Source organism: Ursus americanus, chromosome 8 (genome assembly GCF_024610735.1).
Source record: "Ursus americanus isolate L20-20 chromosome 8, mUrsAme1.1.p, whole genome shotgun sequence".
In the NCBI taxonomy this organism is placed as follows: Eukaryota; Metazoa; Chordata; class Mammalia; order Carnivora; family Ursidae; genus Ursus; species Ursus americanus.
The window spans coordinates 51246747-51261994 of record NC_142134.1 but is presented as its reverse complement, the minus strand read 5'-3'; the positions used below and the strand labels follow the sequence as shown (position 1 = coordinate 51261994).

The 15248-nt window shown below is 34.5% G+C and overlaps 1 protein-coding gene across 1 annotated transcript in view; it reads left to right on the top strand.

Annotated features, from left to right (window-relative positions):
* Positions 1-15248, top strand: part of NSUN7 (NOP2/Sun RNA methyltransferase family member 7) — a 52367-nt gene that overhangs the window by 19842 nt on the left and 17277 nt on the right. Inside the window, exons 6-10 of the mRNA XM_045815933.2 lie at positions 41-224; positions 1592-1802; positions 7216-7359; positions 11136-11237; positions 12529-12646. Coding sequence (XP_045671889.1) covers positions 41-224; positions 1592-1802; positions 7216-7359; positions 11136-11237; positions 12529-12646 — 759 coding nt within the window. The remainder of the gene's footprint in view (positions 1-40; positions 225-1591; positions 1803-7215; positions 7360-11135; positions 11238-12528; positions 12647-15248) is intronic.

The window sequence follows — 15248 nt, the reverse complement described above, 5'->3', positions numbered from 1 at the left end:
ATTATATTTTCAATTACAACTTAGTATTGCATATTTACAGCCCTGAAGAAGTTCATTACAGTTTGAAGAAAAAAGGCTATAATAAAGTCAAATCTGTATTGCATATTGATGATAAAGTCTATGCTGTGGACCAACATTGCTATGATGTCTTAATTTTTCCATCTCATCTCAAAAATGATCTTCTAAATATAGATCTTTTCAAAGATTATAAACTTATATTTCAGGTAAACAAACATTTACTTTCATTGTGATTCTCAATAAGCCTGCTCACTCAAAGAATGCACTTAAAAAATAAAATCTAACAAATTGATTATATTTTTATAGATTATCAAGGAGATTTATAAAAGCTAATTTTTGACTATTTTATTGAATAAAATCAATACCCCTACAATCAGTGTTTCTATTGTACTTCAGCATCTTTTTTTTTTTTTTTTAAAGATTTTATTTATTTATTTGACAGAGAGAGACAGCCAGTGAGAGAGGGAACACAAGCAGGGGGAGTGGGAGAGGAAGAAGCAGGCTCATAGTGGAGGAGCCTGATGTGGGGCTCGATCCCGGAACGCCGGGATCACGCCCTGAGCCGAAGGCAGACGCTTAACCGCTGTGCCACCCAGGCGCCCCTGTACTTCAGCATCTTTGTCCCATGTGAAGTTATAAAGAACATGTTTTCCTTCCAAACCCTATAAATGGGGATACTTGTACTGCTGGAAGCTGAAAGGCTGTATTTTTCTTTTCCAAGGGTGTATTCAAAAAAAGTGCAAAAGTACCTTTTCTAACTTCTACTTCTGGAGAAGATGCTAGTACCACCCTGAATTTGAAAATCCTGTATGTAATACTTTCCCATTACCTCCTTAATACGGTGTTACAGCCTTGATTTGTAATAGGTGTATAATGGCTACTGCTGCAGGAAAAGAATGTGAAGTATAATGTGGTTTCAACAAAATGAAAAATAAATTGTCCAAAAAAATAGGTTATATTAATTTTTATGTCCTTAGATTCCAATTCTTGCCTCAGATTTACCTTGGTCTTCTAAAGTTTATTCCTTCACAGCACTCATATTCTTGGGTAGAATCTCTTGGCCTTAACTTGCAGTGATACCCTATTGAGCCCAGAGATCAACTGCAGAAACCCATCTGTCTAGTCCCCTTTTATAAGCTTGTCAACCATCTTACTTTAAATATCTGTGAATTAGCAGTGATTTCAATGACAGTGTAATGGGGAAGAAAGAATGGCAATAGCTGATGAATGAGTTTTCATGAAGGGGTAAGAATGAATGCTGTAGTAGGACATCACTAATCTATTAATCACATTTTGGGGATTTTGACATTGTCTGATCACTATATAAAAGTTAAATGATAACATTCATAATTTAGGCTAAGCAAAGTTAAGGTCTTTGTTTTAAATCTTTCTATCAGTTATTTTTGTTAATTTTATCTTCTAAAATATATTAAGATGTTTTAAAGTCAAATGGATTAGGTATCTCAGGTGTTCTACCAAGTACTTTTTTTTTTTTTTTTACTTAACCAAAAAGAAGTCAGTTCATGCTTCTAGTCAAACTGTTTGAAATTCTAATCATATCATTATCTTGTAGGATAAATCTCGAAGTCTTGCTGTCCATTCTGTAAGGGCTTTATTAAATATGGATGATGATATCTTAATGGTCAATACAGGTTCATGGTACACAGTTGCCCATATGTCAATCTTAACAAATAATAATACTTCAAAAATATTTGTGTGTGGAGTAAAATCACAAGCCAAGGATCCTGACCTGAAGAAACTTTTTACAAAAATGGGATGTAAAAGTATGTATAAATATTTATTTGTTTGGTGATTAATGTTCTACAAAATTTAGAAATGTCAAAAATGTTTGAATTTGTTATTTTTTAATATAAAAACTCTCTATATACTATACTCTTAAAATCTTCACTAATACATATTACGCCAGGCTCTTCTCATTGTTTAATATTGGTTAAATAACTGTAGTTTAAATTAATGAATATATTGGCACTTTGTTATATTGCTTGGTATTAGCTACTATATAATTTGAAATTCAATCAATAATTAAAGTAGGTAGTAGAAATTATCATCCTTTAATAAATAAGAATACAACTAAAAGAGTGTATGACAATGTTCATACCTAGGACTAGAAGCTACATTCCTTAGACTTCTTATTTTCAAAATCTTTTTCATTGGATCATTCTGTGACTAAAGATAACATTTTATTATAGGTTGAGTGAGGCTCAAAAACTAAACAAAACTTTTGACACGTTCATAGGGTTAGGGAGACAAAAAGTAGAATTTAAAGCTTGACCTGGAGAGGTAGACTGGTAAATACCTAGGATTTCACTTGGAGACAGAAGAAGTATATGGTGGATAGTGATCAGTTGTCTAACAAATTGAAGCCCAAATTCCAGTCATCTCATTCCCAATTGGATTAAGGTGATCTGGGATTATTAGTGTCCAGATTTAGCTGCCTATCAGAAGCAAAAGCAAATTTTCTCTGGAAGAAGATAACATCATCCTAGGTCTCATATTATCTCCTAAATTTTTTCAACTACAATGTCTGGCACTCAATTAAGAAAAAACACACACACACAAAAAAACCAGAACAAGGCAAACAAGAACAAAAGCTATGACTGATATAAAGAGAAAAACACTAAAGTAGGAGCAAACCAATAGATGGTCCAGATATTAGAGATATCAGATGTGGACTTCAAACTAACTATGATTAGTATGCTGTAAAGACTAAATGCCAAGTTGCAGAATTTCAGCAGAGCACTGGAAACTATAATTTTTTTAAGTCAAAAAAATTCTAGAACTAAAAAATACAACATGTGAATTAAGAAGTAAATAGATAGATTTGACAGTAGATTAGACAGAGCTAAGGAAAGAATAAGTGAACTGACAAGCCACAAGAAAATATGCAGACTGAAGCAAGGAGAGACAAAAGGATTAATAATATGGAAAAGATCATAAAACACACATGAGACTCAGTGATCCAGTGATCTTCCATATGCTGTGATTGGGAACACAGAAAGAGAGGAGAAAAAGAATTGAGAAGAAACAAATTAATTATTTGAAATTAAGGCTGGGAATTTTTCAAAATAGATGAAGTAAATTAAGCCACAGATTCAAGAAGCTCTATGAACTCCAATAAGAATAAATATATAGAAAACACATTAGGTACATTGTGGCATAACTGCTGAAAACCAAAGACAAAACAGCCCAGGTGATAATATATATTATTTTTAATGGAAAAGCAATAAAACTAAAAACTAACTTTTTAACAGAAATAACTGAAACCAGAAAACTATTAATATCTTCATAGTGCAGAAAGAAACTGCCAAGTAGATTTCTAAACTCAGCAGAAATTTCCTTTGAAATAAAATAAAGATATTCTTAGACAAATGAAATCTGAGAGTTTGTCATCAGCAGACACAATGGAGGATATACTAAAAGTTTTTTTTTGATAGAAGGAATATTATCTCATATAGAAAGCTGTAGATGCTGGAATAAATGAAGAATAATGTAAAAGGTAAGTATATAAGTAAACTAAATATAATTTAATGTCTTGTGGGATTGTAAACTAATGTGGGGTTAAAATTTAAATGTTATCTATAATTAAATTACAACAATGGTACATAAATTAGAAGGAAATGGAATTAATGCGTTTTGTCATCTTTGCTTTGTCCAAGAAATGGTAAAGTAGTAAATTATTAAGTAGTGGTGTGTGTTATTTCTGGGGCAGGGAATAAATAAATAATAAAAGAATGTTTAACTAATAGCTAGGAGGGGTGGAAAATGGAATATGGAATTGGAATACCATATTAACATAGAAAAGGTAAGACAAATAGAAAGCAAATAAGTAGATTAAACTTTAAAAAATATATATGTAAACATTAAGTATGCATGACTAATACTTGAAATAAAAGACAAAGAACACCAGTATTAGATTTTTAAGATCAACTATATGCGATTTATAAGAGAAACCCCTTACATAAAAAACTCAGAAACACAGAAAAAGATATACATTATATATACTAACAAAAGAGCAACTGACAAAGTAGATTTAAGTCAAGAAACATTACTAGAAATATAATTATAACATGTTCATCAGGAAAATGAAACAGTACAAAAGAAATACGTACTTACTAACATAATCTCAAATATAACTAAACTATAGATTTCGCAAAGGATTTTTGCAAGGTTGCTAGATACAAGGTCAGCATACAAATCCAATTTCTGCATACCAATAAGAGAAGTTTGAAAACGAAGCAGAGATCTTTTACAACAGTACCCCAAACCATAACACATTTAGGAGTACATCTAATAAGAGAGATGTAAGACATCCTCAAACTATGGACCATTATTGAAAGACAGAAGACCTGAGTAAACCCAAGAATAGATCACATTCATGAACTGAAAAACTCAATGTCATTAAGATGCCCGTTTTCTCCAAGTTGATCTGTATGGATTCAATTCAATCCACATGACACTGCAGAGTACTGAGGAGATTTTTTTTTTTCTAGTCAATAGTGCTAGAAAAAGTGAAACCCATACGTACTTCACACCATCAACACAAATCTAGAATCTCCTAGAATTTATTATAGGAGAAACACTTAATGACTGGGATTGGTAAAGATTTCTTAAACAGGACACACAAAGCACTAACCATAAAAGAAAAGATTGATAAATTGGACTACAGTAAAGTTTTTTAAAAATTTAAAACTTCTGTACATAAAGAGAGTGCTAAGGCAAACTGCAGAGAGGGAGCACATGAACTGACACAGAGTTTTATCCACAGTGTATAAAAAATTCTTACAAATTTGGGGCGCCTGGGTGGCACAGCAGTTAAGCGTCTGCCTTCGGCTCAGGGCGTGATCCCGGCGTTATAGGATCGAGCCCCACGTCAGGCTCCTCCGCTGGGAGCCTGCTTCTTCCTCTCCCGCTCCCCCTGCTTGTGTTCCCCCTCTCGCTGGCTGTCTCTATCTCTGTCAAATAAATAAAATCTTTAAAAAAAAATTCTTACAAATTAACAATGAAAAGACCGACAACCCAATTGGAAAATGTGCAAGATCCGTGACCAGTTATTTCACAAAGGGGATATCCAGATGCCAAAAAAACTTATGTAAAAGTAGTCCATCCCATTACTAATCAGGGAAATACAATTAAAATCACCACATATCCACAGAATGATTAAAATTTTAAAGATTGGCAGGGGTGCCTGGATGGCTCAGTTGGTTAAGCATCTGACTCTTGATCTCAGCTCAGATCTTGATTTCAGGGTTGTGAGTTCAAACCCTGTATTGGGCTCCGGGCTGGGCATGGAGCCTACTTTAAAAAAAAAGAAAGACTGGCAGTACCAGGTACTGGCAAGGTAAAGAGCACGGGAATACTCAAACACAGCTGGTGGGACTGTAAACTTGTACAAACTCTCTAGAAAACTAGCATTAATCACTAAAAATTGAATATGTACATACCCTGTGAGCCAGCATTTCACTTCCAGTTCCCCATCTGAATTTTTACCTAGTTAACAAGAGAGAATAGGAACCACTAGGTAACCACACAGTAGAGGAAAGGAAGTTTCTCCTTTTAGAAGTATTCCAACTAATAAGTGAAAAAGGGATGACAGAATTAAAATGTGACTATTTTGCAACCCCTTTGCTGGTGCCAGAAAGGCAACTAAATGAATGAATATGACGCGACTTGTGGAGTAGTTTTGCTTCCCTCTCTATCCTCTCCACCCACCCCCCGAAAAAAAGAAAGGAAAAAAAAAGAGCCTGATGTAATTAAGCTTCTAAAGATTCAACTACTAAGTTATAGGAAGCACAGAAGACAGGAACATGTTATGAAGTACACTCTAGGGAAGCAATTAGCGAAATCCAGACTGTGGAAACTCTTAGTAGTACAAATAACCATGCTGCATTAGGAAATAAATCGTAAGAAAAAATGGAAAGGGAACCTATCAAAAAGAAATTTAAAACAAGTCTTATCAACTAATTGCAATGTATGTATCTTATTAAAATCCGGATTCAAACAAACTGTAAAAAATTTTTGACATGTGTGAGAGTATTGAGAAATTTAAGCCATGATTGGATGCCATTATTATTCAATGATAATAAGGAATTATTATTTTTTAATTTGTGTGGTTATATTTTTAAAGGAGGTCTTATCTTTTAGAGATATATGTGAAATATTTATAGATTCAAAATAATATGGGTAGGGTGGAAGTGGGTAGAGATACAGATGAAACAGAAGTGGGCATGAATGGTTCACTGTTGAATCTCCATGATGGGTACTTGAGAATTTATTATATTTTTATGTCTGTTTTTGTATATGTTTGAATGTTTCTGATAGAAAGTTAAAAATAGAGGGGAAAAAAGGAGAAGTCCCACTGATTAAAAAACAACAACAATTTCAAAACAGACAATATAGGAAGACAAATAAGGTGATCACACAAGAGAAAGGGGATGGGTGAGCAGTTTCAGGGGTGACTCCTCAGCAGGTGAGGGGAATGGGAGCCATTGCAGAAGTGGAGGGGTGGCCTGAAGATAGGGGCACAGATCATTACACTCTGAGGGAGGGCAGACTTCTTAGACTAAATTATAAGATCCTTAAGGGACTTAAGACTGCCTCATAAATGCTACTGATACCCATTTGTCTCAGGGGAAGATAAAATATAAAAGGGGATTACAAATAGCAAAGGGAAATAACCAATACTGAGCATTTACTATGTACTAGGCACCATACTAAACTGCTTTGTCTTCACCACGATTAGATGAAGTAGGCACTACTATCCAATCTTATGAGTAAGGAAATGGAGAAATAGAGGCTCAAAGAGATTAAGTCACACAGCTAGTAAACAGTGAAGCTGGGAGTCACACTTGGATATTTCTGCCTCCAATGCCCATTTTCCTCCACTACATCACACTGTTTTAAAGGAACCTGACGTTCACAATGAAAAATTAAATTATAGTTTATGTACAAGGTATTTAAATTTCAAAATTGTTCTCTTAAGTAAAGGAGAAAGAGAAGTCATGTATTAACTTTAGGAAGTTATCAGAGAAGAATAGCCCTCTTTTCTGACTACGTTAAGATGACTTTTTGTGACGTTGAGGATTTAAAAATGAACAATGATAAATCAATCTAATTACATACTGTATTAAGATTTTTAATTAATATTTTTGCATTAATTTTTCTGTTTTTTTCTCCAAGATATTGAAATCCTTCATGAGACATTTCTTAACATTGAATCAAAGGATCATAGATTACAGAAAGTTAAAGTGATTCTGCTGCTACCTCGTTGTTCAGGACTGGGTGTTAGTAATCCAGTAGAATTTATATTAAATGAGCATGAAGGTACTTTAAAAATTTTTTAATTTATAAACTATTGAAACTTGATAATAATTTCAAAAATAAAATTATTTAAAATCATTAAAATGACATATGAAATGTATCTGATTAATGAATAGCTACCATGCATAGAGCACTTACAATGTATAAAGTACTTTACAGGTCACCTGAGTGGCTCAGGCGGTTAAGTGGCTGATTGTTGATTTTGGCTCAGGTCATGATCTCAGGATCCTGAGACTGAGCCCTGTGTTGGGCTCTGTGCTAGACTGGTAGTCTGCTTCTCTCCCTCTCACTCTCCCTCTGCCCCTTCCCCTGCTTGCTCGCTCGTGCTCTCTCTCTCTCTCTCTCAAGTAAATAAAGTCTTAGAAAAATAAAATAAAGTACTTTACATTCATTGTCTCATTTAATCCTTATAGCAGTCCTTTATGATATGCACAAGGGGGAATATTAAAAATAATAATTGGAATGATGTAGGCCATCAGAACAGATGTTGGCCAGTATGCTCTTCTGGTATATACCAGAACTCAAGATATAGGCATTAAAATTTATCAGCATTTTATAGATGAAAAAACTGAGACTCAAAGATTAATTCATTTGAATAAGGTCATAAAGGATCTAGTTAGTAACAGAGCTAGAATTCAAATTTAGATCAGCCAGACTCTACAGACTGTGTTCTAAAATGATCCTAATTAAATCATTATCACATTATTTCAAACTCAAGACTTCTTTAACCCTCAGTATGTATGTTTTATGATATGAATACCTCAGATTAAATATTAATTTTAGGAATATTCTGCTTCTTTAATAAATCATAAAATATTATTTAACATTACCATTTGTTGAGCATTTGTATATAAGGCAGTGAGCTAAGCACTTTGCTTCAATTATTTTATCAAGTCCTCACAAGAACTCAGTAAATCAGTTACAGTAGTCCCCCATTATCTATGAGGATTCATTCCAAGACCCCCAGTGGATGCCTGAAACCATGGGTAATACTGAACCATATATATATACTATGTTTTTCCCTATACCTATGCACCTATGATAAGGTTCAATTTATAAATCGGGCACAGGAAGAGATTAATAACTAATGATAAAATGGAGCAATTATAACAGTATTCTGAAATAGAAGTTATGCGAATATGGTTTCTCTTTCAAAACATCTTATTGTACTGTACTCACCCTGCTTGTGACGATGCAAGATGACAAAATGTCTATGTGAGAAGGTGAAGCGAGGTGAGTGACGTAAGCACTGCGACGTAGCGTTAGGTTACTATTGACCTTCCGCCGATTCGCCAGAAAAAGCATCATCTGCTTCCGGACTGAGGTTGACCTTCAGTAACGAAACTGCAGAAAGCAAAACCGTGGATGCTGAACTCTTACTTTCTACATTTTATGAGTACGGAATCTGAGGCTCAGAGAGGTTGAAGCTCCCTAGAGCCGTTTGACTAGTGTCAGAGCCCAGATTCAAACGCAACGGCTCTGACTCTGAGGCTGACACGGTGAGCCCCCTTTTTAATCAGTGTATTGACGTGCATTACCTGAAACGGATCCTTACTCTAATCTCTTCATATTGAAAGCCCTAGTTAGATAAGATTAACTGGAATATTAGATAAAGACATTTTACCAACATTCGGCATGGAGTGAGTACCTATTTTCTGTTTCTAGCGAGGACAGAATCAAAAATGAGAAAAATGCAAGGAAAGAAACTAATATTTATTGCGCACAACTACGCGCCGGTCAATATTCTAGGTGGTACGCATGCACTATCACTTAATATTCACAATCACTTCTTGAGGATAGTGTTCTTTTATTATTTCTATTTTATAGGGGGGGGGGGAAACAAGACTCAGAGAAATCTCACAAGTTGCCCAAGGCCATGTAGCTAGTAAACCGAGAAGCTGGGATTCAAATTCAAATTAGCACATTTCACGATACTACACAATACTAACTGGGCTTACATTGTTCCACGTGGAATTTTGACTTGCTATAGAAAATTTCTTCCCAGTGACAGTAAAACAGAAGAATAACCAACTCAGATGGGAGAATGGTGAGCTGAGAAATGTCCTACGTTAACTGGGAAATAAGTAAGAATTAGTAGACCCTGGGAAAAGAGGGGAAGAAATAGCAGCAGCTATAATAAACATTGCTGTCAAGAGATTTAGAGCTTCTAGCTGAGAGACTCTGGCCTTATTCTGGGCCATCTTGAAGAGGGAAAGCAGAAAAAAACAAACCATAGGTAAAAATAAACTAGATGCTGGTGGGTGGGGGTGTGGGGAAAGCCCATAGGGAACAAGTGATGAAAAGGGAGAAAGTAAAAAGTTTCCTAGGTATTCGCAACATTCTGATAACTTTGATCAAGAGGCAACAGGATAAGCCAAGAAGTAGTCTTTGGCAAACCTGGAAAAAAAGAAAGGTTTCCTCTGAGGAGGTAATAGCCAGAGCAAACAAGGAGCTGCTGACCTAGTGCCTAAGGTAGAAATATTAGTAATAAACTTAGTGGGGATGAGTCCAAAAGACTTAGATACTAGGTGGAAGGGAGAAATCATGACTTAGTTTGAAAAACATTTTAACATTGAAAAATATTAGAACCATTGAGGAATATATGAAATTGTTCTTCATTAATAACTTGGAATTATTTTAAAATGGGGTGAAAGAGGTAAATTGATATGGTTTTATAGTATAATAATGTGTAAATGGTCCTTTTAAAAGTGGTGAATAGAAATAGAAAAATGTGAAGTGTGAAACTAAATTGAAAGAAATGGAGTTTAATTAACCTTGAGTGATATTACTGGAATGGAGAACAGCCAATATATGGCATAAATAATTGGCTCTCATACTCCAGGGAGTTACTGAGAGGCAGAATAAACAGAAGTTAGGAGTTTGGACTCTCTGGTCAGATTTCTGAGCTAGAATCATGGTTCTACACCTAGTAGCTATGTGACTTAGGTAAGTGGTTTAATGTATGTTTGAACAGTTTTCTTAATGTTCAAAGGGATAATAAAGGGGGTCATGGGGCACCTGGGTGGCTCAGTCTGTTAAGCTGCTGCCTTTGGCTCAGATCATGATCTCAGGGTCCTGGGATAGAGCCCTGTGTAGGGCTCCCCACTCAGTGGGGAGCCTGTTTCTCCTTCTCCCTCTCCCCCTTTTCCGCCACCACTCCCGCTCGTGCTCATGCCCACTCTCTCTCTCTCAAATAAATAAATATTTTTAAAAAGGGGGGTTGATAAATAAAATAATGTATATAAAGTAGTATTCAATATATCTTAGTTAATATTATCAAGAAAATTCATTTAAAAAATTTTTTAAAGTTACTTAATCTTGATTTGTTTCTTAATCTATGAAGATATATGTTTACTTCTCTGAATTTTTTTCTTCCAGAATTTCTTTCAGTAAGTTAATGTTTTTAACTGTATCTTTTTTGGTGTTCTTTCCTTCTCAGATCTGACTATAAATCTCTCTTTTCTTTTCCTCTATTAGCCTCCTGACTTACAGCATTCTCTCTTCTGTACCTAAATGACTTAGTTGCCTAGTAGGATGACAATCTCATAAGAACCTGGAGAAGAAAGAAAAACAGTGTTAAAACTAAACAAATTACTTTTATTTAGTTTTTAAATTTTAACTCAGCATTTTTATAATACTATTTATTTAGTTTTAATAAATATTTTCCATGCAAACTCTCATTAATAGGAAAAATGATTGAAAAATTAAACTATATGATTATAGCACTATATGAAAAACACCCACTAGTGATATATTTTAAAGGGTTTGTTTGCTTTTAGATACAGGTTTACTTAAAGATTTCTCTCAAGGAGGCACATCAGAAGATAAACTTCACATTCTTGCTCAACAGCAATATGAACAGCTAACACATGCAATGAAATGTAAGTTTATTATCAGTGCAATCTTAAAATATGTTGTAAATCTTAGAAACATTAATACTTCATTTATCAATTACAATCGGGCAATGAGTTGTGAACCATAAGTGAATTTTCCAAAATTAGTGCCTTCCAATATCAAAATATTTCCTTTACCAATTTAGTCTGTCTTCTAAAAATAGATGCTGTGCTATCATTTGTAGCATAGGTTAGCAAGCATAATGAACAGTTTCCTAATGCCGAAGTAAAATAATTACATACATCCATTATGGAACCATTTTATTTTCTTTCTTTCTTTCTTTGGCTTCTTACTTGATGTAATTTTTCTGTTGTCATTGTGCCTGCCCATAATAACTATTCTACAATCCAAATTTTAATCAAACTCTTATGTCTCTTCTGCTAAATAGAGAATAGAGAAATGCAATTACAAATAAAGCCTAGATTTCTTGATTTGAATCCTGAGTAACTAAGCTCTTTAGGTATTTATTTTGTTGTTTCAATCACTTCATTTAGATTTGAGTACCATTTAGATTTTGAGGAGCATTGCCCTTAAATGGATGTGGATATGGAAAATTGAGAAGTCTCTGAGAAATGACGTAAACTATTATTAATGCAGTGCGTGTTTATCAAGTGTGTACTCTGGGTCAGGCTGGATGTTAGGAATCCAAGTGTGAAAAATCCTGATCTCCAAAGGCTCAAAGATAAATATACGGGTATAGATAATTCAGTACATAAATGTAACACATAAATGACGTAGAAATTCTCTGAGTCAGAGAAAGACAAATACCATAGATTTCACTCATATGTGGAATTTAAGAAACAAAACAGATGAACATGGTGAGGGGGGGGGAGGCAAACCAGAAAGTTGACTCTTAACTATAGAGAACAAACTGAGGGTTGCTGGAGGGGAGGTAGATGGGGGATGGGTTAAATGGGTGATGGGTATTAAGGAGTGCACTTGTTGTGATGAGCACTGGGTATTGTATGTAGGTGATGAATCACTAAATTCTTCACCTGAAACTAATATTACACTGTATGTTAACTAACTGGAATTTAAATAAAAACTTGAAGAAAAAAAAAAGAATTTTCAGTTTCCATACAATCCAATTGGACTTACTTTACTGATTGGCCACAGACTTACATTACTAATCAGTGTTTTAAAGGGGAGTCGTGAAAGCATTTATGGAAATCATTCCCATTACAACCACGTGGTATTAGTATCATAGAGATGTTTGGAAACATAATCTGTTGAGAATTGTCAGTGGAGTCATTATTATTAATTACACCTCCTTTATAGTTGCTAAAGCTCAAGCGGTCGTTTATTGCACATGTTCAGTTTATCCAGAAGAAAACGAAGCTGTTGTTAAGAAAGCACTGGAGTTCCAAGACCTCGGTATTAAAGTACAGCCTTACAGGTAAGAAAGGAAAGGATCATTTTGAACTCAATCAGATGTTTCTAAGAGTGAATGTGATTTTCTAAGTTGTGTGAAGACATTCCATGTCCATTTTGTTATACGTTAACATGACCAAATAACCTAAGTTCTTACAACTGTAACGTAGATTCGGTAGCGCCTTTACAGGTGGCTTGGCACAAGCATTCTCTTGTACCACGAAACAGTCTTTTTGTTGGTATCATTAGTAAAGCTAAAGGTATTTTGGCTTTGAGGTGATTGGGTTTGGGATAAATTGGGTCTAAATTTTATATCCCGAGTTTTATATACATTTATGCCTCAGTACAGTATAAGAAAAGTAAGTATATAAAATAACCTTAGCAAGGAGAGAGAAAAGTATTTAATTGGATGTTTATTATCTGAAAACACATTTCTTAGCCCCTGGTAGCCTTTGTCCCTCACAAGGACTGAGGTAATAATTCCTAAATAATTCCTAGCCTAAATAATTCAAGTAGCTTCCGGGTAAAATGCCTCGGTAAAATAGGGGTAGACGGCAGAGGATTAATATTCCATCTGAACTGTGGACATCAAAATAAGGAGTGGATCTAAAGATACATGGCACCAATTAGTTCTTCAAGACTGTTCAGTAGGTATTTTGAAACATCTCTTCTATTTTTCACTTATTTCTCTTGTTGAACTTTCCCTATAATTCTTATAGAAGGCTCTTAATATGCATATGGTTTGCTCCCACCTTTTAACTTGATATTTTCTCCTTTGCTGCTCACAAGTGGATATGTTCATTACACTTGTATTTCCCTTCGTCTTACTTGACTTTACTTCCTTATTTAGTAGCTCCTACTGGTGGCTAATGGCCAACCTCCTGTTCTGAGAGCTCCTCAACACAGCATTAGCTAAATCACCATCTAGTGGCAAAGAGAATTATTGCGGGTATATAACCAAATTCATCAATGTGAACGATTTGATTTGTCTGTCAGGGATGTTTTCTAAGATTATAATATGTGGCAAAAATGGAGAAACATCTACATTTTATTTCATTAGATTTTATTTCAGGTAAGCCACGGTGAATGATTAATCCACAATATGGTATAAAAGATATAAGTAATATTAAAAGACATAAAGACAGAATAATGTGGGATTTGGGCTAAAATTGGAGAGTGTATATATTTAAGAGGTTTAACTACTTGCTAAGGATGCTGTTGAAAGAACTTGTGAATTTTTAGGGAAGTATACTGTATGGCTTCTAAGAATCATTTCTTAATTACCGAAGTAGAATTTACATTTGAAAGCAATATTATATGCCATCCAATCTAATCACCTGTTGTTTAAATTTCCTTCTAAAATTCCATAAACAGCTAATTTTTGGACTTTAGCCATCATGATACTTACCTTAGGTTTATGCTACTTTTTCTTCCTTGTTCTCTACTATAAAAACTTCAAATATTACAGAAATACCAACTTTAAAAAGAATGAATTTTTCCAAATTTCATCCCCTTAGATATAACCATTGTTAACAGTTTGATGTGTAGTCTTTCAGGTTTTCAGGAACCAAAGGTTGTGCACATTTTAAGTTGTAATTGGTCTTGTCAAATTACTCGCCAAAATATACACTCTTATTAACCTATTTCTCCATAGCTTTACCAATGCTGGGTTTTATCAGACTTTTAAATCTTTACCAGTCTGAGGGATAAGATGAGAGCTAGTTGTAGACTAAATTTCCATTTCTCCATGTATGAGGTTGGGCACTTTTGCAGTTACTGACTGGACAGTATAATGTTGGAGGTTCCAGAGCAGTAGTCTTCAAACATTTTTGTTTAAATACTTCTTACTTACTTACTTACTTACTTACTTTATTTATTTATTTATTTATTTATTTATTTATTTATTTGAGAGAGAGAGAGAGAGCATGCACGTACAAGTTGGGGGCAGAGGGAAAGGGAAAAGCAGACTTCCCGCTGAGTAGGGAGCCCAGTGTGGGACTCGATCTCAGGACCCTGAGATCATGACCTGAGCTGAAGGCAGACACTTTACGGACTGAGCCACCCAGGCACGCCTTTCCCTACCATTTTTTTTTAAATAACTCTGATCTTTCTCTATATTTGAAAGTTGGCATCTAATATTTTTTATCATATTTTTAAATTGTTGCAGAATATTTCTGGAATATTATATTACATGTGATTTAAATATATTTTTGTTAAATCTTTGGATCTGCACATTTATCTTATTTAACTTATGGAAAAATGTTGAATTCATTACCTGTTTACAAAACTAGTTCTCATTGTTAAGACCAGATTGACCTTCTCAGGAGAAGTCTGACTTTATTCTTTAATTCAAGTAAACATGTTAATATGCCCCTGTCATTTACTTCAAATTAAAATTCAAAGAGAGATAGAAATAAGGAAGGAGAGGGAAGGAGAGGGAGGACAGGAAGGGAGTGAGAAAGTTAGGGGGAAAAAGAACAAAGAAGTTAGTTCAAGGACAGAGCTTTGTTAAGAGTTTGGCACCCTCTTAAAGATTTCTTACCTGAGCTCCGTTTTGCCACGGGAGAGGAGAGCCATAGTCTTGAGTAGTCCTTTTGTTTAGCACCCTAGGATTGTAACATCCCAGG